Source organism: Aethalodelphis obliquidens, unplaced genomic scaffold, assembly GCF_003676395.1.
Source record: "Aethalodelphis obliquidens isolate GAN/ISIS:26980383/991018 unplaced genomic scaffold, ASM367639v1 scaffold11, whole genome shotgun sequence".
Classification (NCBI taxonomy): Eukaryota; Metazoa; Chordata; class Mammalia; order Artiodactyla; family Delphinidae; genus Aethalodelphis; species Aethalodelphis obliquidens.
In genome coordinates this window covers 4,517,629-4,543,392 of record NW_020837955.1, presented here as the reverse complement: position 1 = coordinate 4,543,392, position 25,764 = coordinate 4,517,629, and the positions used below count along the sequence as shown (strand labels likewise).

The following is a 25,764-nucleotide window of genomic DNA, read 5'->3' as shown; positions in this document are numbered from 1 at the left end:
TCCGCCTGCCGATGCAGGGGAGGCGGGTTCGTGACCCGGTCCGGGAGGATCCCACGTGCCTCGGAGCGGCTGGACCCGTGAGCCATGGCCGCTGGGCCTGCGCGTCCAGAGCCTGTGCTCCGCAAAGGGAGAGGCCATAGCAGTGGGAGGCTCGCGTACCGCAAAAAAAAAAAAAAAAAAAGAATAAGACAAGGATGCTACTCTCACCACTTTTGTTCAACATAGTATTGGAAGTCCTAGTGCCAGCAATTAGACGAGATAAAATAAATAAAAGATATCCAAATTGGAAGGGAAGAAGTAAAACTGTCACTATTTGCAGATGACATAATACTATATGTAGAAAACACTAAAGACTTCACAAAAAAATTACTATAACTAAAAATAAATTCAGTACAGTTTTAGGATACAACAAATTTAATATACAGAACTCTGTTGCATTTCTATACATTAATAATGAACTATCAGAAAGAGAAACCAAGTAAACGATCCTACTTACAACTGCATTAAACAGAATAAATACCTAGGAATAAATTTAACCAAGGAGATAAAAGATCTGTACTCTGAGAACTCTATGATGTTGATGAAAGAAATGGAAGATGACACAAATAAAAGCAAAGATATACCTTTTTTGTGGACTGGAATAATTAATATTGTTAAAATGCCCATACTATCTAAAGCAATCTACAGATTCGACACAATCCCTATCAAAATAATCATGGCATTTTTCACAGAACTAAAACAAATAATCTAAAAATGTGAAAAGGGGATGATATCAGAATAAAATGAATACACTTAACTTTGGGGGAAAAATCACTCCTCTGTTTTATTTTGTTTCATTTTTCTCATGTTACTATAGACATGTGCTAAATTTTAAAGACTGGCCCTGTACCTATATATTTATCTCTAAATCTACTGCACAGTTTATGAAAGAAAATACTGAATTAGCAAAACTTTGTTTCCTTTCAGCTCTAACATTCAATAATTCTGTAAAGCATCTATACTCAGCTAACTTTAAATGATACTGTATTAAAAATACGTGCTCTATCTAGTTAATCTTGCCTTGATCTTACATTTGGTATTACTATCTGGCTTTTCCTCTCTTCTTCCTGATTTCTCTGTCAGTGAGGGCTCCACCATCTTAATTTTGTAACAGAAACCATTTAATCTCACACTTTGAATTTCTGGATTGAGGGCATTCTTAATTAACATTATTATTTTTTACCCTGAACTGAAAGCATTTTCCTCATCAACCTTTCTCAACTAATGCTGCCAGGAAAGAAAATAAAGGCATAACGTCTTATTATTTATCTGTCACTCCTTCATGGTCACAAATTCTATTTGGGGAAAAAAAAAAAGCTGCAAAGTGCCCCTACTCATAGAAGGCCCGGCCCAAGTCCTGTGTCTATTTTAATTCCAGTTTTGTAAGTCCCACCACCCTGTAAGAGTACTTGTACAAAATGGCAATGTTAGATCTTTGTCATGACGTTCTTTAACTATACAGGCTTGAATTCACTTAGATAAATAATTGTATATTTATCTAGATAATTATATATAATTATAAATAAATTATCTAAATAATTAGATAAATGTTTAGAACATCTTTTATTTACTATCTTGTCATTATTTCAATAAGTTGATTTGCCAATTGGTAAATACATTGCAAATATGTAAGTACATTTTTGTTTTCTTTTGTTTTGTTTTTCTTTACAGATTTCCCTCTGCCATATTCATTTAACATTTAATATTCTTTAGGTGTCCTATTCTCCAGCATCTTTAGTTAATTTCAGGTAGGTGTCCAATGACAACACTTTAATTTGTAAAACATCTTTTCAAGTTTAACTTAACCATAGCATTTCTAATCCAAAAGAACATTTTAAATGGAAAGGAAATTATTTTTGATTATTGTGTTAAAAAACAAGCCTGGATGGTTCTTTAAATGATACGTGTGCACATTTTTGTAATTATTTCTTTCAGGTCAAATCAATTTTTAAGTGTATTCCCATGATACTATTTCAGTTTGCCCAATGTCCAATAAATGCTGCCCTTATCAGATATTAAAAAACAATAATACCAAGGAAACAGATAAGTATCTTAAAAAGTGAAGATGATTTTTGGTAAGTAATTAAAATTAAAACAATGTTGTAGGTTGGAGACATGGAATGCATTTTATGAATACTGAAGGTTATCTTTTCCTTTGACTCATAAATCAGACCTAGAACTTATGCTTTTTAATATCAAATTGAGAAAAAAAACTGATTCCAAAAAGAAAGTAATTTACCAGTAAACAAGTAAATTATCATAATCATAGGTGATTTTAAAAAAGGAAACAAAATATAAAATGACAGTGGCCTAAAATAGATAAATATTCTATAATTCTCCAAACATGTTACATTATAAAATTCTTATGACTTGGATATGAGTATTCCTACTTAAAGCCAGTAAAGGATGCCTTGTGGGGAGTGGGAAAAACAAGTAAAGGGGGTCAACCATACAATGATGGATGATAACTAGACTTGTGGTGGTGATCACTCTGTAGTGTAAACAGATTTTGAACTATAATGCTGTACACCTGAAACCAGGTGTAATATAATATAGTATAATGTAATTTAAAAAAAGAAGGATGCCTGTGAGTAACACAGCTTGGGGAGACTCTTGCACCTTACCAGTTTGTGCCATTATCCAAATTGCTTTCATAAAAGCAAGACTTATTATAAGATAAATTAAGATAAGGCAAGATAAATTCTAAGATAACAACTGTCCTTATTCCGTTTTATGCCTTCTTAACCACCCAGACAAAACTGTAAATTGTGGGGTGTGAAAAATGTTGCCATGATGAAACGACATAGTGAGTGAGGGCAATGATGGAGATGGGAACAGCATCAAGGATGACTTTTTCCCCCCTAGGTTGAGCCAACAGACTCATTCCTGTTCTCCACTGATATCCTCCTCTCACATCTGTCCCCACTGCTCAGTCAGCTGAATTATGGGCCTACCCAAGTGTACAGGGCAGCCCATGCTGGTGGGAGAGTCCTATTACTGCCCAGCTCAACACAAAGCTCTTAAAGACTCTGAATTTTAGATATGAAATAGATTAGGGATCATCTACTTCACACATATTTAAAGTGAATCATAAATCCCGAACACTGTGGTGATATGATTCAGGTTCCCTAGGTTGAATATCTGATATTTCGATTTTATAAAGTGGAAATTTGGGAGTTGGCATGTTTAGATGTACTTCTCAAGTTTTCCCAAGGTCCTGTACAATTACTGGTTATAACACCCACACACATACATACACACACTTTTCTCTGCACTCAAGACTAGAATGCAAATAAGTGAGACTAAAGTTACATTACAGAGCTACTTAAATGTACTCAAGTTTTTTAACTTTTTCAGAAAGAAGACATTTAACTTTGGTTATTTAGGTATTATTAATACCTAAATACTTAGGTCATACTGCCTGAGAGCGACTGGACTGGGACACTGCCAGGAAACTTCTGCTCACCTTCTTTTAATTTTTTTCAGCTCTATAAGCACATTGCCATTCATCTCTCAATGAACACTTACTGCTTGAAGAGCACCCTCCTGTTAGTAGTTCAACTAAAGTTTCTGTCCTCAAGCCAACATGTAGTTGTACTCTCAAATTCTGCCATGAATTGGGCTGTGCGTATCCTGCTTTTCCAAGGTTACCACCCCTTTATTCTGAGCACTCTGTTCTCTCCTTATTCAGAAGTCTGACAAGCTTCCAGGATGTCAGAAGAGGAATACAATGGTTCTCTCAGACACAGATGGTTCCTCTTTCTTTTTCTTCTTTCAAGGAGTTAAAAAAAATGTTTTTGTTGATGAACACAGAAAATAAACTCAAATTATATAACAAAAATTTGATATATCAACAAATACATGCAGATATTTAAATGATGATAAAGTTGTAACAGAGGGACAAAGAAAAAAAATGTACTAACATCTCTATCCAGAACTCTGCCCGTGCTGTTCAGGAAAAGCATTTGTTTAACAGGATCCAGCAATACCCAGTAATCCACGTTGTCCTTTAAAGAGAGTTCTATGGTTGGCTCTGGTCCTCCAGCAGTCCCTTTGATCAGCATGTTATCCACCAGAATAGTACCTGCAAACCAAAGAGAATTACTTGAAAATATATTCTACCTGTATGCATTCTTTAACAAAGATCATATGCTTAAACCCCAGCTGACTTGCAAATCTGTTTCAAACCGAAGATATTCAACTTTATATCTGTCATGATATAGAAAATGTCCTGCTTCAAAAAGGCAAAAATACCTTTATAATGCTATTTATAAGTGATATTTTTGGGAGATGAGGTGGGAGACAGATTCAAACACTTGGTGAGTCTCATCATCTATTTCTTGAATCCTTTTAACAGCATGAATCTGTTCCCGCCCTGTCCATCACTTCTCACAGGAGTTATCACTGAATTTTATCCTGAACAAAAGGAAAGCCTATAATAACAGAGGCTGATACTTCAATTCACTCAGTAAGACTTCTGATATGAAAAGAGATATTCTGAAAATAAGAGAAAGGAAGAGATAAAGAAGTAGCAGAGACTCCCATGGTGAGAACTGCTTCTTCATCTTTTATCTTAAAGCAAATCCATAAACCATATATCTTAATGTGAAAGACAAAACTAGTGTTCAGATACACAATAGAAGCCATTCTTCTCTAAGACATGTCTGGGGTACTCAACTAGAACAACATACTATTTTAATTTGACATTTCAATGTTTGCTTTCTTATTATTCTTTCCGTGGGCTGAATTGTAGACACTTGTTGAGTAAGAGCTGAAGCGAGAGATCTCTAATCTCTCCAACTCTGTTAAAGATTCCGTCTATTTTAAAAATTGAATGCAAACAGCACTGATGCAATTCAAATCCTCTTTTTTCCCATGCTGCAATGATCCCTTTGACAAACAATAATGTACTATAGCTTACAGCAATCATTTTCAGCTGATCCATTTTACTAAACTTATGGTATAAAGAAGAGATGTGGCCATGCAAATAAAATGTACCCTCCTAAGGACATTAGAATAAATGGCACGTATCTAGAAAATTCATTGCCTTAGGATAGCATACAAGAATATATAATCTATAAATATGAATCTAGCTTGAAGAATAATAATGCAATATGTATTGCTGCATTTTCATAAGGCACAAAATTGGCTTCAATGTTGTATCATTGCACAATTACAAATAAAAGGGGGGTCTCTGGAAGATTTTTCTCCGCAAGTTAATAATAATAATAGTAATAATAATAATCTATAATATTTCTTTATCATGTTATTACTAATGAGCTTTATCTCACTAGGGAATGTTGAAATGAACCATTCTTTTATAACAATATATCTAAATAATGTTTAAATACACACACACACATACTTTTCTAAATGGCAGATTATTTACTTCTACTTTTTCACATACTAGTACACATATATGTAAATATATGAGCGAAACTGATCCTGCCATTTTTTTACTCAACTAGCAAATATATAATCTACAGATATTACATCCAAAAGTACAGATCAGACAATGATGGCATTTTCCGGTCTACAAATATGTTCTAGGCCTGAGTATACACTCTTTTACAAATACTTCACACAACTAACCTTTGAAAAATTATTTGGCCTGTGTTTTCAATATGTAATTAAGAAATTAAAGGGGATTATATTTTCTGATTAAGAAAAAAATAAAGTATAATAAGTAGGTCAACTAACATTAACATTTATGTCTTGACTCATAATGCATAACAGCAGTAATAGCAGGTCTTTCTCTAGTGTACATACACTCTATGCAGGTTCACGAAGGGAAGGCATAATAAACAATGGTTGAAATCAGGAAAAAGGAATTCACCTAGTTTGACACTCATGTCATAGAAGTGAAGAGAGCTGGCCCTGGAACTGACAGAGTTAGAATCTAATCCTGGATCCACCATTTAAGAGCCATGTGAAAGTGGACAGATTACGTAACTACTCACCTTCAATTTCTCTCTTCTACAAAATCAAAAATCAATACCACAATGGAAGAGGTATTTTTTATTATAGCACCATATGTATGCAGTTGAAAAAAAACTTGTATTCTTGTATCGAAAGCACTAACGAAAGCTGAAACAGTCACAATCAAAATACTAGCACAGTTAAGTATTTAATGATACTTTCTTCAAGCATCATAGTCAATATTTACAGCCTTAAATATTGGGGTTTATGCTTCTTCCTTCAAGAAGTAGGTGTTGAGGGTCATTTGCTTCTAAATGCAGATTTTTTTCAATGAAATTGAAAATTCGATCCAGCATTTAGCTTTCTTCATTAATCTATTGTTTTAAACTCAGAAAAAAATTTCACACCTCCTTCATCTGTACCCACAGCTTCTCCATATTAACATATTATCAATCATAACCACTAATGTAAACTCTACTTGCATTAAATAAAGGTGCTGCAGATCTTCAGCTTTTTTCTTAAGATCTGCTTACATAGCTATTTATTTTTAACTGTGATAAAAATGTGCCCAGAATATGTTAAAACATAAATATACTGTAAAATAACATATGAATCAATAAAATCCCTTCCTTATACCAACTCCATTCCCCTATTTACCAATGTGTATAAGATAATTTGCATCAAAGAAGAGCTGTTGGGTTGATCTGATGACTAATGAGATAATGCATGTGAAGTACGGATTGCAGTCCCTGGTATAGAATAAGCAATTGACAAATGTGAATTATGTTTATTGTTGTTAATGTTATTAATTATATTATATATATTTATATTATATTAACTCCATTTTGGAAGCAAAAGCATTTGAAACTAAAGCAAAATGACTTATTTTATGTCCCAGAAGTTTTTGCAAACCAAGTCTACTCTTCATGTCACAAAGCTAAGGCATGTGTGGCAAGCCATCTGAATTCATAGGGGCCCAAAGGATTTGAATGCAAAGTAATCTCTCTGGGAAGTTAGAAGGTAGGGAGAGAATGCTCACTATAGGTAAACTTGTAAAGATAATTCTTTGTCTCTGGTGATGGCAATCCATCCAAGGATTGATAGGCAATCCCTGCTATCACTAGGGAGTGACCCACTCTTTCCACTTTCTAACTTCACACAATTTTGATTTTGCTCATAGAAACTAAAATTAGATTTGATGGCAAGAAAAGGATCTTATTCACAAATTCATAGTAGTAGTGATCTTTAGCTTGAACACTTTTTACTCATCCCCAGCACACATTTGGTTCTATTAGAGACTACACACACACACACACACACACACACACACGTTTATTATAGGAACTAAATCATAACTGGATATTTAATATATTCCTGAATATTGTATTTGCTTCTTTAAATAGGCAGTTATAACACAAGTGGGTTACTTTCTAAAAATGCTATGGAGGTGGCAGTGAGGAGAGGGGTCCATTGCCTTTCTAATTAACCTAATTCAATGACTCTGAAAGAGTAAGTTCTACAGGGAAAGAGTAACTGACTGGGTTCATGCCAAACATTAAAATAAGAAAATCACTCTGTGCACAGAACACACTACTTGCTAGAAAACAATTAATTATGCAAAGGTGTATAACCAATATGAATTGCATAAAATCTCTCCCAACAATCTTTCCCCAGTTTAAGTCAACTAGAAGAATGTTCAGCTACATCATATAGGCAGAAGCATCTGTTGCATTTTCTTGTATATTACTCCTTGCAAATGAAACCATAAACAAAGCTCCCAAATGTACATTATTTGATTAAAACAAAGTTTCTTAAAAAGTGAAATTATAGCTAATATATAGTTTTTCAGTGAGGTTAAACAGTAAGCATGGCCATTATGTAGTTGTTTATTGAGTAAAATCTAGATTCGAAGATTATCAGGCTAAGTAAAACTCTTCTTATGCTCAAATCCTCATCTTTGTTGAAACTTTCCTGGACTTTTCTTGATTTTTCACACTTCTTGGTTTACAATTATATAAAGTACACATTTTAGCTAAGCCTATGCTCATATCATATCTAGATAACTACTTGGTAAAAGGGAAGGAAATATATGTGTATCCAGCAACTTCATAAAGAAAATAGCAATATTAATTGGGCTGTGTTTGAATGCTGGGGATATATTAGCCACATACAATATTTGCTAAAGATGGAAAATGATACCAATCAAGTCAATAGTGATGAAACTAAAACTTACAAAAACTAAAAGCATACTTCTTTGCAAAATTATGTTAGTCTTTAAAATTTATATTTTATTTACTTCAAAAGAACAAACCATTACAAAATGGCAGCTTTGTTCGAGTGTACTTCACTCACATTACTTAAGTAACAATACCTTTTATTTACTTATATTTTACTTCACGATGCATAACAGGTGATATATCAAGTATGGCATAGGCATACAAGTATAAAACTTTAAGAATAAAGGGATTTTTTTCCCTTCTAGTCTTAACTTTTTCCTTAGAAATTGATATAAATATCTTGACATTTAGACAATTGCTATTATCTCTATTCTGTTGTAAATAAAATATTAAGTAAATGTATGTATGTTATGCATTTTGATGTAGTAGGCATGTTCATTTGCTCAACTAAAAATAAGATCACAGAATTTTAGAATTAGAAAAGAACCTACCATCTCATATATATATCATATATATATGGAAAACGAAGCCAAACCTCTGGTATCTCAAAATTTCCCTACCCCGAGCATTGAAATAACCTGACCAAGGTGGCATAGCTAATAAAACCATATCCAATACCAAATCCCAGGTTTACTAATTCACAGTTTAGATATCCTTTCCCTATATCTTGCGTTCACCTTGAAAATACACAAACTTTTTAATTTAAATATGAAATTACGGGGACTTCCCTGGTGGTCCAGTGGTAATGCAGGGGGCGTGGGTTCGATCCCTCGTCAGGGAACTAAGATCCCACATGGCGCGGGGCAACTAAGCCCACACACCACAACTACTGAGCTCACGTGCCTCAACTAGAGAGACTGCGTGCCACAAACTACAGAGCCCAAATGCTCTGGAAGCCACATCCTACAACTAGAGAGCCCACGAACCCTGGAGCCTGTGTGCCACAACTAGAGAGAAGTCCATGCACTGCAACAAAGAGCCTACACACCGTAATGAAAGATCCTGCACACTTCAACAAAGATCCCGTGTGCCACAACTAAGACCCAATGCAGCCAAAAATAAAATAAATAATAAATAAATCTTTAAAAAAATGTGAAATTACGAAAACCTTGTTAGTTTTGTTTTGAGTTCATGGGAAACTCACACAAAAATCCAGTTGATGTATAAATTCATTATTTGGATTGTTGTGCCCTACAATTGTCTGACAACATTTAAAGGGTTAAAATGGAAACAATTCTAAAGATACAGGGAGAATAGTACAATATAATTATCAACTACCTGACCTTAGAACTAATTTTCCTAAATTATAGCCATAAGAATAGATATAGTCTCTGACCTTATAGCTAACAACTCATAAAAGAGAATAGATAGCTGACATTAAGGATAACCCAATAAAACTTCAGGTCAGACTTGGAGTATCAGTTTAAGAAATGAACATACTAACCTAGAACCCCTTGGGACAAATATTGTACCTTCTTTCCACTGTGGCAGAGGGAAGAATTCTGAAGAAAGAAGCTGGATCCTGTGCTTACAGAAGCTAAAATGGCTCCATGGTAGACAGACTCTTAAGGTACCCCCATATGCCTGCCTCCTGGTTTTATGTGGTTCCCTTCCCCTGAGTGTGGGTGGGACCTATGACTTGCTTATAATCAAAATAATATGACAAAGGTAATGGGAAGTTATATTTATGTGTACATTATGTGGTTATGTTACATGAGATTCTAGTGACTATCTTGTTGAAGCTCTTTCTCTCTCTTTCCCTTGCTGGATTTGACAAAACAATTAGCCATGTTGGGAAGCAAGGCAAGGAAGCAAGGCAGCCTTTAAGAGATGAGGGTAGTCAGATGACAGGCAGTCAGATACAGAAGACTTCAGTCCTACAACCACAAGGAAGGTGATTTTGCCAAGCCCGAGTTACCTTGGAAGCAGATGCTTCCCTAGTCAAGTCTGAGCTGAGACTGTAGCCTTGACAACACCTTGATTATAGTCTTGTTGACACCATAAGAGAAACTGGTTACACTATGCCTGGACTCCAGGCCCAAAGTAATTGTGAAATGATAAATGTGTGTTGTAAAATACTGTTTATTTCAATATTGTTAATGCAGCATTAGACAGCTAAGACAGCCCTAAAGCCAAAAGATCTGTGTTCAAAATCTTGGCTCCACTACTTACTAAATCTGTGATCTTAGGCAAGTTCCCAGGTTCTTGTAATCAGCAATATGCATTGTTATGAAAAATAAAGTAATGGATGTAAGTAAAGGCACATAGTTAATAAATAATACTTTTCATCTCACTGTCACTGGGATGGGAGTTTGTATAGACTGAAGCATATAAAGGTGTTATTCATACTATTTCATTAAATTTGGAACACTAGCCACACATTTTAAAACATAATATCACTTTTTTAACTAAGATAGAAGAAGCATACATGAAACCCATGTATTTTCTGCATAACAGAAAATAAAAGTGGGAGGGGCAACAGTTTATTCACAGTTATCACTGAGAATTTGTCATGAAGCAAAGGCCATTTCTTCCTGGTGTAAATAAAAGTGAACAAGCTAGCAAGTAAGGGAGGTCATATTACTGAGATCAAAATGCTTATCAGCATTTACTTACTCTATCAGCTGGGCTAAATGATAAAATATAAACGCTAAGGGAATTATACTATATCCAATTCACAGGCATATGAAAATGATAAAGGTTCAGACTCTCAGAATACTGCAAGATTTTATTTTCAGACCATCAAACTGATGCAACTGAAATAAAGAAACAGACCATACCATATATTTTTTAAAAAACATAATGATTATAGAATGGCAGTTAAAAAATTGAGCCAGATCCCCTATTTCCTCCCACTGGGCAGCTGCTGTTCTCTCCACCTTAAGAAATTTTTTCTCTCGATTTAAACAAATCCCTATACAACCTTATTGAGTGATCCCATAAAGATCCCCTGCTCTCAAAGCTGATGAAAAATGACGTTCATCTAATGAAAGCACATTCAAGACCGAATGTCTGTTATATGACATTGCTGTGTTAGTAAATGAAGAATTTTTGCTTCACAGCACAACTCCTCAAAAGAGTAGCTCATACTCCCTCTGCCACACCTCAACTTACATGTTTTTGAAAATATTCCAGTGAGGCTTTCAACCCGATGTCCCACCAGAAAAGTTTTTGTCTAGTTCTTATTAAGAGCCTCCACGTTCTTAAATTCGGTAGTTGGTTCTCAATCTCCAACTTTATCACCAACATTTCACATGGTTAATCACCCTCTCCTTCATATACCTCTTCTCACTTACCTTTCAGAATACCATATTTTTCTGCCTTAGTTCACATCACTGTTTGCTCCCTCATGGTCTCCCCTGCTTATTCATACTTGTCTCCATGACTTTATTCTTTGTATATATTCTGCATTTTTTTTCTTTTTTGATTGTCTCATCCAGGCTTATATATACTCTTGACTCATGACTCCCAAATATAAATCTCCAGTCCAGATGTCTTTTTCCTCTTTTCTGGACCAAAAACACACATCCTAACTGCCTCCTCCACATCTCCACTCATATGTCGAATAAGCAAATCAAATTGAGATCTCATCATAATGAGCTTTGGATCTTCCCACACACATCTATGCCTATTCCTCATGGTGTCTTTCTCACATCAGAAAAAGGAAACTCCTTCTTTGCAATTTTTCCAGGAAGAAATTTTATTAGTCATTGTTGACTCACTGTCTCTCAAGTCCCATATCCAGTTTCTGAGAAAATACTATTATATACAGAATATAACCAGATTTGACCTTTTTGCTTTACTACCTTTATTGTTATCAACTTGGTCTGTGTGAACATTATCTCTTGACCAGAGTACAGCAATAATGTCCCAAATGATCTTTCTGTTTCAGACCTTGCTCTGTCATAGTCGATTTTCAACACAATAGCCAGAGTTACCCTTCTAAAATATGTCAGCTTACAACTTTCTAGTGGCTCCCAATCTCCCTGAAAATAAAAGCCAATTTCTTATATTATTCTAAAATGCCTGCTTTGATTCTGTTCTTTTAGCCACTAGCCTACAAACTATTTCTCCAACAGACTAAACACACTCCAAACTTAGTACATTTGCCTTATGTCCTCTACCTAGGATCTTCCTCCCCAGAAAGACACAAAATCTGCTCTTTTACTACCTTCTGCTTTGTACTCTAATATCGCTTTTTCAATGAAGCCTTCTCTAATCACTCTATTTAATGACCTGACATACCATATACAACATATCATTTATATTTTCCTATTCCCTCCAGCAAGCATCTCCCCACTCCAGATTAACTCCTGCATGATCCATTAGGAATTGTAGTTCTCTTAAGTAATGGATTTATTTTAAGTTTATAGATATTTTGAAATTTTTGGCTGGAAATAGCTCTTTTTTTTTTTTCACTAGCTATCAGAAAGCTTAGATTTAAAAGCATACCTCATCACTGATGGGTGAATATATTATTGTAACATGCATTTTTTAGCCTCAGGTATTTTATCCCCATCTTTATTTTCTTCTTTTATCTCCATTCTCATTCATAATATTATATAATATTTTATACATTTAAAAAGTATCCAGAAGAACTGTGATATAAATATATGAAAACAATTAGACAAATGCATTGTTTCCTTTTCTTTTGTTGTTTTTCTTGGGGCTATGGCCCCAGATATGTTATTAGCCTTTACACAAAGCAAAATTATAATAAGTACAAAGCAATTAAAAGATCTTCTCAAATACTGTTATATGCCAAAGTCATCTTATTTTTTCACCTGCTCTAAGAATCAGTATTTAGTACAGCAAGATATATCTTGTATCTGTTCAGAGGTCTCTGTTAGAAATGTCCTTGCACTATGGGCTTGCACTATGTGTACAAAGAAACAGTTACTAAAACTTATCATCTCTTTCTGTGACCCAACAATTTTATTCCTAGGTTCAGAAGAGAAGTTCCTGTTCTTGTATATCAGAGGGTATGTGTGTACGTGTGTGTATGGAACAAAGAGAGAGCCAAACATGGAGGAAAAACAACTTAACTCTGAGGTTTGAGGAAAATGAACGTGCACATACTCACATATTTATGTGCACTGACAGCGTTTTCTGTTTGGAACATAGAATTTAGCAATAGAATAAATTTAACATTGAGTAATATTTCTCTCCCATGTCTTTATAGTTGACCGGGAGCAGCCATTTTAAACAGCTTGGTCCAATATTCATGGACTCATCTGGGCATCTACCATAGTGTTAGCAATCAGAGAGCTCTGTCCTAGAATTGTGAACTTTAGTTCCAGAAAGAAAGGTCTGTTCTTTTTCATGTGGCTGCAGTTTAAATATAAAGCTCAGGTTTCCTCCTTTTGAAGAAATTTACTTTAAAGGAAAGGAAACAAAAGCTGATATGCACAGGAGGGTGTGATAGTAAACATACAACAGAACTAAGCAGTGTAGATGAGAAAGGAGGTCCTAAGAGTGTTTGAGACTGTAGTTTGTGTTATTCATTTTCAGGGCTAGGTTATTTCACAGGATAGTTCTTTCCACCTGACTCTCGTAACTTAGGCATATGTGTACTTATATACCCCCAAGGAAATATTTTAATATTTATGAAATAATTTAAAAATACTACTTTTGTAATGTACATTAAGCTAGAGGTTGTATATTTGTAAGTACATTTAGCTAACTTTATTTGAAAATTCATTTATACAATGCTATATGTCCACTAGTAATTATATGAGAAAAACCCAGTAAAATGAATGAGAGAAGTACATACTGAGCCACATTGGCTCAGTGAAGACTATTCACATTATACATAATTTATGTTCCTTACTCTCGGGCTAAGCACAGTTTGCTCGAACAATGATTCCAGTATAGCAAAGAAATAGAAGCTCATGGAACAGATGTTGGGAACTAATTGTACATGGTAAGTGTTTCTCATTTGCTTTGGGGATATTCAATGATAATCACTCCTCTACTACTCTTAAATTTTACATATTTTCCTCATTTCTGGTCTCCGCTTAACATTTGAGGTATGAATGAACATCACTGTGGCTTCTATTCCATTCCATTCCATTTTTAAACCACTTCTCCTTTACCTTCAAGCTAAATAACTCATCCAGTAATGAAAAACTCTAATATTAACAATATTAAATTCCTTCTAAGCCTTAAACCTATACCTGAACATGAAATGTTTTAATTATACCACACAATGAAGCTATGTGTGTCACAGCTGATATATATACAAACACACATTGAGACAAATGCATATGGAGAGAGAGAGAGAGAGAGAAAAAGAGAGTGCTGACAAATGAAGAACCCTAAATTTCTTTTCGTTACAAATAAGTATTATGAGCTGTGAATGCCAGCATGGAATGGCAATGTGACTGAGAAAAGCATGAAAAGACATGAATGGAGTTCTTACTTCCTCATCATAATAGAGAAGATTCACGGTATGTTGCTAATCTCACTGTTACCTTAAAAGTTTTGACTTGGCAGAAATGGTATCTTACTGAGTGAAGGAGGAAACATCAGTCGGTAAAAATGAAGATATCTTTTATTTCTGTATAAAAAAAACTTTATAAAAAGTTTTTATTTTTTATATAAATAAAACTTTTAAAAATTTATAAAAATAGCTTTATAAAACAACTTTATAAAAATATTAATCTTCCCTAGTTCTGTAATCTCACGTTTCCCAAATTGAGTTTTTTTAAATATAAAAAATAATGACAGCATACTAAGTCATTTCTCTTGTTCCTGTGTCCTTATAAAATGTAATGAGATGTCTATCAAAAAATTGCATTGTTGCAAAATGCGAAAGCTTCTGATCCAGCCAGAGTACAGCTAACACAAGTGTATCATAACTTTTTATCATCAATATGGGATTGAAATTCTTAACATAAGTTTTAAGTTCTGAGAGCATTTTAATTAATAATTTAAGATGTTTGGCTCATTTCCATTTGAATTTAGATTGAGGCACTCTGAAAGCCTGGTTTAATCTGTATATTTAAAATGTATATAAAATCAGCCTCACTGCATGCAAACTGGGAGCCAACTCTCCGCTCTAATTACCCTAGAACTACAAAGTCAAAACAATTTTCTATGTAGTCAACTTATAAAGTTACTGAATGGGGCAATATAACAACCTCCTTAACTGTTGTACTAAAAAGTTGAAATGCCTATCATTTGAACAGCTGTGTTTCTTATCTCAAGACCTTGGAGCAACATCCACCATTTGTGATCCACACAAGTGCCCCTTTCTTCATCAAGCTTTGCCTCATATATTCAGTATAAAGAGCTCTCTCACTTCTTTGAAGACACAAATAACCCATCAAAATGATTCTTAATGCTCTTATTATATACAAACCTAAACCTATTAATATGCATGTGATTTCAATTTCTAGGTTGTACGATTTTGATGGGCAGAGCTGTTCTGAAATTAGTTTTTGTATTCTTCATATCACCTAGTTTTATTACACTTGTACAGTATAGTTTAATGCATGTTCTAGAATGGGAAAACAAGTAAAGAGGAAGGAAGGGAATGGAGAGGAAGATGGCGGAAGAGTAAGACGCGGAGATCACCTTCCTCCCTACAGATATACCAGAAATACATCTACACGTGGAACAACTCCTACAGAACACCTACTGAAGGCTGGCAGAAGACCTCAGACCTCCCAAAAGGCAAGAAACTCCCCACGTACCTGGGTAGGGCAAAAGGAAAAAAAATAAACAGAGACAAAACAATAGGGACGGGACCTGCACCAGTGGGAGGGAGCCGTGAAGGAGGAAAAGTTTCCACACACTAGGAAGCCCCTTCGTGGGCGGAGACTGCGGGAGGCGGAGGGGGGAGCTTCGAAGCCGCGGAGGAGAGCACAGCAACAGGGGTGCGGGGGACAAAGCGGAGAGATTCCCGCACAGAGGATCAGGGCCGACCGGCACTCACCAGCCCGAGAGGCTTGTCTGCTCCCCCGCCGGGGCGGGCGGGTTTGGGAGCTGAGGCTTGGGCTTCGGTCAGAGTGCAGGGAGAGGACTGGGGTTGGTGGCTTGAACATAGCCTGAAGGGGTTAGTGCACCACGGCTAACCGGGAGGGAGTCCGGGTAAAAGTCTGCACCTGCCGAAGAGGCAAGAGACTTTTTCTTCCCTCTTTGTTTCCTGGTGCGTGAGGAGAGAGGTTTAAGAACGCTGCTTAAAGGAGCTCCAGAGACCGGCGCGAGCTGCAGCTAAACGAGCGGACCCCAGAGACGGGCACAAGCCGCGGCTAAAAGCGCGGACCCCAGAGACGGGCAGGAGACGCTAAGGCTGCTGCTGCCGCCACCAAGGGGCCTGTGTGCCAGCACAGGCCACTCTCCACACCCCTCTTCCGCGGAGCCGGTGCAGCCCGCCACTGCCAGGGTCCCGGGATCCAGGGACAACTTCCCCGGGAGAACGCACGGCGGGCCTCAGGCTAGTGCAAAGTCATGCTGGCCTTTGCCGCCGCAGGCCCGCCCCGCACTCCGTGCCCCTCCCTCCCCGCCGGCCTGAGTGAGCCAGAGCCCCGAATCAGCGGCTCCTTTAACCCCGTCCTGTCTGAGCAAAAAACAGACGCCCTCCAGCGACCTACACGCAGAGGCAGGGCCAAATCCAAAGCTGAGCCCCTGGGAGCTGTGAGAACAAAGAAGAGAAAGGGAAATCTCTCCCAGCAGCCTCAGAAGCAGCGGATTAAAGCTCCACAATCAACTTGATATACCCTGCATCTGTGGAATACCTGAATAGACAACCAATCATCCCAAATTAAGGAAGTGGACTTTAGGAGCAAGATCTATGATTTTTTTCCCTTTTCCTCTTTTTGTGAATGTGTATGCTTCTGTGTGAGATCCTGTCTGTATAGTCTTGCTTCCACCAATTGTCCTAGGGTTCTATCCGTCCATGGTTTTTTTTAAAATTTTTTTCTTAATAATTAATTTTAATAACGTTATTATACTTTGCCTTCTTTCTTTCTTTCCTTCCTTCCCTCCTTTAGACAACGAATCATCCCAAATTGAGGAGGTGGTCTCTGAGAGCAAGATTTATGATTTTTCCCCCTTTACCTCTTTTAGTGAGGGTGTATGTGTATGCTTCTGTGTAAGATTTTGTCTGTATAGCTTTGCTTCCAACATTTGTCCTAAGGTTCTTTCCGTCCCTTTTTTTTTTTTTTCTAAATAAGAATTTTTTAATTCAATAACTTTATTACACTTTATTTTATTTTTACTGTATCTTCTTTCTTTCTGTCTTTTTTCCTTCTATCCCTCCTTCCTTCCTTCCTCCCTCCCTCCCTCCCTCCTTTCTTTCCTTCTTGCCTTCTTTCCTTCTTTGCTTCTTTCTTTCTTTCTTTCTTCCTTCCTTCCTTCCTTCCCTCCTTTCCTTCTTTCTTTCCTCATACTTCTACTAATTCTCTCTACTTTTTCTCCCTTTTATTCTGAGCCGTGTGGATGAAAGGCTCTTGGTGCTCCAGCCAGGAGTCAGGGCTCTGCCTCTGAGGTAGGAGAGCCAACTTCAGGACATTGGTCAACAAGAGACCTCCCAGCTCCACATAATATCAAACGGCGAAAATCTCCCAGAGACCTCCATCTTAACACCAGCACCCAGCTTCACTCAACAACCAGCAAGCCACAGTGCTGGACACCCTATGCCAAACAACTAGCAAAACAAGAACACAACCCCACCCATTAGCAGAGAGGCTGCCTAAAATCATAACAAGTCCACAGACACCCCAAAACACACCATCAGACGTGAACCTGCCCGCTAGAGAGACAAGATCCAGCCTCATCCACCACAACACAGGCACTAGTCCCCTCCACCAGGAAGCCTACACAACCCACTGAACCAACCATAGCCACTGGAGACAGACATCAAAAACAGCGGGAACTACGAACCTGCAGTCTGCAAAAAGGAGACCCCAAACACAGTAAGATAAGCAAAATGAGAAGACAGAAAAACACACAGCAGATAAAGGAGCAAGATAAAAATGCACCAGACCTAACAAATGAAGAGGAAATAGGCAGTCTACCTGAAAAAGAATTCAGAATAATGATAGTAAGGATGATCCGAAATCTTGGAAATAGAATGGACAAAATGCAAGAATCAGTTAACAAGGACCTAGAAGAAATAAGGATGAAACAAGCAATGATGAACAACACAATAAATGAAATTAAAAGTACTCTAGATGGGATCAATAGCAGAATAACTGAGGCAGAAGAACGGATAAGTGACCTGAAAGATAAAATAGTGGAAATAAATACTGCAGAGCAGAATAAAGAAAAAAGAATGAAAAGAACTGAGGACAGTCTCAGAGACCTCTGGGACACATTAAACGCACCAACATTCGAATTATAGGGGTTCCAGAAGAAGAAGAGAAAAAGAAAGGGACTGAGAAAATATTTGAAGAGATTATAGTTGAAAACTTCCCTAATATGGGAAAGGCAATAGTTAATCAAGTCCAGGAAGCACAGAGAGTCCCATACAGGATAAATACAAGGAGAAATACGCCAAGACACATATTAATCAAACTGTCAAAAATTAAATACAAGGAAAGCATATTAAAAGCAGCAAGGGAGGGCTTCGCTGGTGGCGCAGTGGTTGAGAGTCCGCCTGCCGATGCAGGGGACACGGGTTTGTGCCCTGGTCCAGGAAGATCCCACATGCCGCGAAGCGGCTGGGCCCGTGAGCCATGGCCAATGAGCTTGCGCGTCCGGAGCCTGTGCTCCGCAACGGGAGAGGCCACAACAGTGAGAGGCCCGCGTACCGCAAAAAAAAAAAAAAAAAAAAGCAGTAAGGGAAAAACAACAAATAACACATAAGGGAATCCCCATAAGGTTAACAGCTGATCTCTCAGCAGAAACCCTACAAGCTAGAAGGGAGTGGCAGAATATACTGAGAGTGATGAAGGAGAAAAACCTGCAGCCAAGACTACTCTACCCAGCAAGGATCTCATTCAGATTTGATGGAGAAATTTAAACCTTTACAGACAAGCAAAAGCTGAGAGAGTTCAGCACCATCAAACCAGCTTTACAACAAATGCTAAAGGAACTTCTCTAGACAAGAAACACAAGAGAAGGAAAAGACCTACAATAACAAACCCAAAACAATTTAGAAAATGGGAATAGGAACATACATATCAATAATTACCTTAAATGTAAATGGACTAAATGCTCCCACCAAAAGACACAGATTGGCTGAATGGATACAAAAACAAGACCCTTATATATGCTGTCTACAAGAGACCCACTTCAGACCTAGAGACACATACAGACTGAAAGTAAGGGGATGGAAAAAGATATTCCATGCAAATGGAAACCAAAAGAAAGCTGGAGTAGCAATTCTCATATCAGACAAAATAGACTTTAAAATAAGGACTATTACAAGAGACAAAGAAGGACACTACATAATGATCAAGGGATCGATCCAAGAAGAAGATATAACAATTGTAAATATTTATGCACCCAACGTAGGAGCACCTCAATACATAAGGCAAATACTAACAGCCATAAAAGGGGAAATTGACAGTAACACATTCATAGTAGGGGACTTAAACACCCCACTTTCACCCATGGACAGATCATCCAAAATGAAAATAAATAAGGAAACACAAGCTTTAAATGATACATTAAACAAGATGGACTTAATTGATATTTATAGGACACTCCATCCAAAAACAACAGAATACACATTTTTCTCAAGTGCTCATGGAACATTTTCCAGGATAGATCATATCTTGGGTCACAAATCAAGCCTTGGTAAATTTAAGAAAATTGAAATTGTATCAAGTATCTTTTCTGACCACAACGCCATGAGACTAGATATCAATTACAGGAAAAGATCTGTAAAAAATACAAACACATGGAGGCTAAACAATACACTACTTAATAATGAAGTGATCACTGAAGAAATCAAAGAGGAAATAAAAAAATACCTAGAAACAAATGACAATGGAGACACAACGACCCAAAACCTACGGGATGCAGCAAAAGCAGTTCTAAGGGGGAAGTTTATAGCAATACAAGCCCACCTTAATAAGCAGGAAACATCTCGAATAAACAACCTAACCTTGCACCTCAAGCAATTAGAGAAAGAAGAACAAAAAAACCCCAAAGCTAGCAGAAGGAAAGAAATCATAAAAATCAGATCAGAAATAAATGAAAAAGAAATGAAGGAAACTATAGCAAAGATCAATAAAACTGAAAGCTGGTTCTTTGAGAAGATAAACAAAATAGATAAACCACTAGCCAGACTCATCAAGAAAAAAAGGGAGAAGACTCAAATCAATAGAATTAGAAATGAAAAAGGAGAGGTAACAACTGACACTGCAGAAATAAAAAAGATCATGAGAGATTACTACAAGCAACTCTATGCCAATAAAATGGACAATCTGGATGAAATGGACAAATTCTTAGAAATGCACAACCTGCCAAGACTGAATCAGGAAGAAATAGAAAATATGAACAGACCAATCACAAGCACTGAAATTGAAACTGTGATTAAAAATCTTCCAACAAACAAAAGCCCAGGACCAGATGGCTTCACAGGCGAATTCTATCAAACATTTAGAGAAGAGCTAACACCCATCCTTCTCAAACTCTTCCAAAATGTAGCAGAGGGAGGAACACTCCCAAATTCCTTCTACGAGGCCACCATCACCTTGATACCAAAACTAGACAAGGATGTCACAAAGAAAGAAAACTACAGGCCAATATCACTGATGAACATAGATGCAAAAATCCTCAACAAAATACTAGCAAACAGAATCCAACAGCACATTAAAAGGATCATACACCATGATCAAGTGGGGTTTATTCCAGGAATGCAAGGATTCTTCAATATATGCAAATCTATCAATGTGATAAACCATATTAACAAATTGAAGGAGAAAAACCATATGATCATCTCAATAGATGCAGAGAAAGCTTTTGACAAAATTCAACACCTATTTATGATAAAAACCCTGCAGAAAGTAGGCATAGAGGGAACTTGCCTCAACATAATAAAGGCCATATATGACAAGCCCACAGCAAACATCATCCTCAATGGTGAAAAACTGAAAGCATTTCCACTAAGATCAGGAACAAGACAAGGTTGCCCACTCTCACCACTCTTATTCAATATAGTTTTGGAAGTTTTAGCCACAGCAATCAGAGAAGAAAAGGAAATAAAAGGAATCCAAATCAGAAAAGAAGAAGTAAAGCTGTCACTGTTTGCAGATGACATGATCCTATACATAGAGAACCCTAAAGATGCTACCAGAAAACTACTAGAGCTAATCAATGAATTTGGTAAAGTGGCAGGATACAAAATTAATGCACAGAAATCTCTGGCATTCCTATATACTAATGATGAAAAATCTGAAAGTGAAATCAAGAAAACACTCCCATTTACCATTGAAACAAAAAGAATAAAATATCCAGGAATAAACCTACCTAAGGAGACAAAAGACCTGTATGCAGAAAATTATAAGACACTGATGAAAGAAATTAAAGATGATACAAATAGATGGAGAGATATACCATGTTCTTGGATTGGAAGAATCAACATTGTGAAAATGACTCTACTACCCAAAGCAATCTACAGATTCAATGCAATCCCTATCAAACTACCACTGGCATGTTTCACAGAACTAGAACAAAAAATTTCGCAATTTGTATGGAAACACAAAAGACCCCGAATAACCAAAGCAATCTTGAGAACAAAAAAAGGAGCTGGAGGAATCAGGCTCCCTGACTTCAGACTATACTACAAAGCTACAGTAATCAAGACAGTATGGTACTGGCACAAAAACAGAAAGATAGATCAATGGAACAGGATAGAAAGCCCAGAGATAAACCCACGCACATATGGACACCTTATCTTTGATAAAGGTGGCAGGAATGTATAGTGGAGAAAGGACAGCCTCTTCAATAAGTGGTGCTGGGAAAACTGGACAGATACATGTAAAAGTATGAGATTAGATCACTCCCTAACACCATACACAAAAATAAGCTCAAAATGGATTAAAGACCTAAATGTAAGGCCAGAAACTATCAAACTCTTAGAGGAAAACATAGGCAGAACACTCTATGACATAAATCACAGCAAGATCCTTTCTGACCCACCTCCTAGAGGAATGGAAATAAAAACAATAAACAAATGGGACCTAATGAAACTTCAAAGCTTTAGCACAGCAAAGGAAACCATAAACAAGACCAAAAAACAACCCTCAGAATGGGAGAAAATATTTGCAAATGAAGCAACCGACAAAGGATTAAATTTACAAGCAGCTCATGCAGCTCAATATCAAAAAACAAACAACCCAATCCAAAAATGGGCAGAAGACCTAAATAGACATTTCTCCAAAGAAGATATACAGACTGCCAACAAACACATGAAAGAATGCTCAACATCATGAATCATTAGAGAAATGCAAATCAAAACTACAATGAGATATCATCTCACACCAGTCAGAATAGCCATCATCAAAAAATCTAGAAACAATAAATGCTGGAGAGGGTGTGGAGAAAAGGGAACACTCTTGCACTGCTGGTGGGAACGTGAATTGGTTCAGCCACTATGGAGAACAGTATGGAGGTTCCTTAAAAAACTACAAATAGAACTACCATACGACCCAGCAATCCCACTACTGGGCATATACCCTGAGAAAACCAAAATTCGAAAAGAGTCATGTACCAAAATGTTCATTGCAGCTCTATTTACAATAGCCCGGAGATGGAAACAACCTAAGTGCCCATCATCAGATGAATGGATAAAGAAGATGTGGCACATATGGAATATTACTCAGCCATAAGAAGAAACGAAATTGAGCTATTTGTAATGAGGTACATAGACCTAGAGTCTGTCATACAGAGTGAAGTAAGTCAGAAAAAAAAAGACAAATACCGTATGCTAACACATATATATGGAATTTAAGAAAAAAAAATGTCATGAAGAACCTAGGGGTAAGGCAGGAATAAAGACGCAGACCTACTAGAGAACGGACTTGAGGTTATGGGGAGGAGGAAGGGTGAGCTGTGACAGGGCTAGAGAGAGTCATGGACATATACACACTAACAAACGTAGTAAGGTAGATAGCTAGTGGGAAGCAGCCGCATGGCACAGGGATATTGGCTCGGTGCTTTGTGACAGCCTGGAGGGGTGGGATAGAGAGGGTGGGAGGGAGGGAGACGCAAGAGGGAAGAGATATGGGAACATATGTATATGTATAACTGATTCACTTTGTTATAAAGCAGAAACTAACACACCATTGTAAAGCAATTATATCCCAATAAAGATGTTAAATAAATAAAAAAAAGAGGAAGGAAGGAAGGAAGGAAAGAAGAAAGGAAGGAAAGGAGGGAGGGAGGAAGGAAGAAGTAGGCAGAGGAAAGAAGGATTTTTTAAAAAAGGAAATAAAAATATGGGTAAGCAAGTCTAGAACCTTGATATACTACAGCTCAGCAACAGAACACAGGTGCAGCAAACAATGATAACAAATGAACAGATTATAAAGAAAAATTTTTTTAAATATATAATAATTTTGCCATAATTTTAGCCTGTGTAGAAACTAAGTCTGGTGTTAAGGCACAGATTACTGCCATAAATTACATTCATCTTTACATTCTTATTTCAATATATGATATTACAATATATATTACATTATATGAAATGCATAGTTCTTAGAAGATACACAAATAAAAGGAAAAAAATGCTTTTCACTTTTTGGTGACTATCACAGACACAGATATATTGGAGGATATGGTTATACAAAATATACTGCCTTATGTTTTCTATCTTTTAATAATATATGAATACCCCACTTTCAATGCATGTAATTATGCTTAGGATGTGATTCATTAAGTCCCTTAAGGATACCTAAAACCTTTTAGCATATAAATGTTCAACCTAATACCTTTTAGCATATAAATGCATATAAATGGCTATAGATGGATTATATGAAAGTGTGTATGTGTGTGTGTGTGTGTGTGTCTGTGTGTGGAGAGAGGGGTCATTTTTAAAAAGGCTCTTACTGAGCCAATATATATATTTAGTATTTTCCTGCTGAGAGAGCAATTGTATTAACACAGACTTCACATTTCATTCTCTTTTAGCACTGTTCTTTTGGTACATCTGATTTTCATTCTGAAAGTCAGTGTCCCTATTAGAAGTTGACAGGAAATATGTGGGGAAAAGCCACTTTTTAAATTCTTGAAATTAATGTACAAAGTAAGAAAAAGCAGGGATATATCTTGAAATATTTTTCATATCAAACACAGATATATCCTAATAAAATGTAAGCATTAAGGAATACTTAGACTGATGTTCAGGGCTCAAAATATGATTTTAATTAAAAGAAAATTTGAATCCAAGTATGGTTATGACAGGCCTCTTTTACAGTATGTTCTTTTCATATATTCCCATAGTGGAAGATGCCCATACAAATAAAAGTTGAAGGAAAGAATTTATGCACTCTTTTCTTTTGCCACATTATTTTTCTTACATATTTTTAAATAATTTTATTCTCAATATTGTGTGTATCTTTGCATTCCTCAATAATTGCTTCTGAATCACAAAGAAAAGTCAAACTGACCAAGATAGCTTTAATATACCTATTTCCCCCAGGATAAGTAAACCCTAGACACATTTCTTCCTAACTGCAGATCCCTGATCTCCCTTTTCTTAAGAGTGTTTACTTTAGAAAAACTTTCCATTGTGAATTCTTTCTCTGCCTCTTTGACATGTAAATTTTATCTTAGAGCATCTTACCAGTTTTACAATGCAGGAAAATCTTTCTTGAGGACCTAGTATCCAATCTTTTGAAATATAATCATCAAGAAAGACAGTGCCCCCCTCTCCTAGTCTTGTGGGAAGATAGGAACCTAACTCCTAAAGACAACAGTTAGCAAACAGAGTGACCTAATCACATGCAACGCCTCCCCCCAACTTTCTTCAGTAATTTCACACTACTTAAATCCCATAGTGTAAAAAAGAAAAACCAAAAAACCCCCCAAAAAGCCCTCTTGTCTTCTGTTTCAAAAGAGCTGAGTTACATGTAACTACATAAACATAATTTTAAATTGAAGACAATGTTTTCCATGCACCCAGAGTCTAAAACAAGTGACACAATATTTAAATAAAAACTTAAGAAAGACCATGGGAATATTATAAATATATATAACAAAATTGTATTTTTTTTCTGTCCAATGGTCACTCACAATACATTTGCGATAATGGTAAATATGGGTCAGTGAAATTTCTTGCCAGCTTGAAGATTCTTTGTGTATCTGCATGGGTGGTGTAAAGGGTTTATGAGAAAAATATTTGGTATATTTCAATATGAAAACTTTTCCACTATGTGAATCTTAAAAATCTTATTTTGAAATGGCAAGCCTATATCCCCTGTCAAAGTAAATTGACGCCTAAAAATATAGCTTGGCAAAAGCAAACAGTGCAAAGTGAATAAAGAAAATATTATTATAAAGCCACATTAACTATAGATTAAAAGAGATTTAAAAGTCAAAAAAAAAAAGAAAATGCTTTCCCTTAAAGAGATGAATATATTTTCATCGTGTCATATATATCATAAAAGATGACTATATAAGTAATCCTTGGTTAAAATCAAAATTTTGATCAATATACAATTAGGCTATGGAT

The 25,764-nt window shown here is 36.4% G+C and overlaps 1 protein-coding gene across 16 annotated transcripts in view; it reads right to left on the bottom strand.

Annotated features, from left to right (window-relative positions):
* The window catches only part of PCDH15 (protocadherin related 15), a 718,778-nt gene that overhangs the window by 450,927 nt on the left and 242,087 nt on the right, over nt 1–25,764 (bottom strand). For all 16 annotated transcript variants that reach the window (XM_027111903.1, XM_027111902.1, XM_027111901.1 and 13 more), the window contains one exon: nt 3,963–4,123. In XM_027111903.1, coding sequence (XP_026967704.1) covers nt 3,963–4,123 — 161 coding nt within the window. The remainder of the gene's footprint in view (nt 1–3,962; nt 4,124–25,764) is intronic.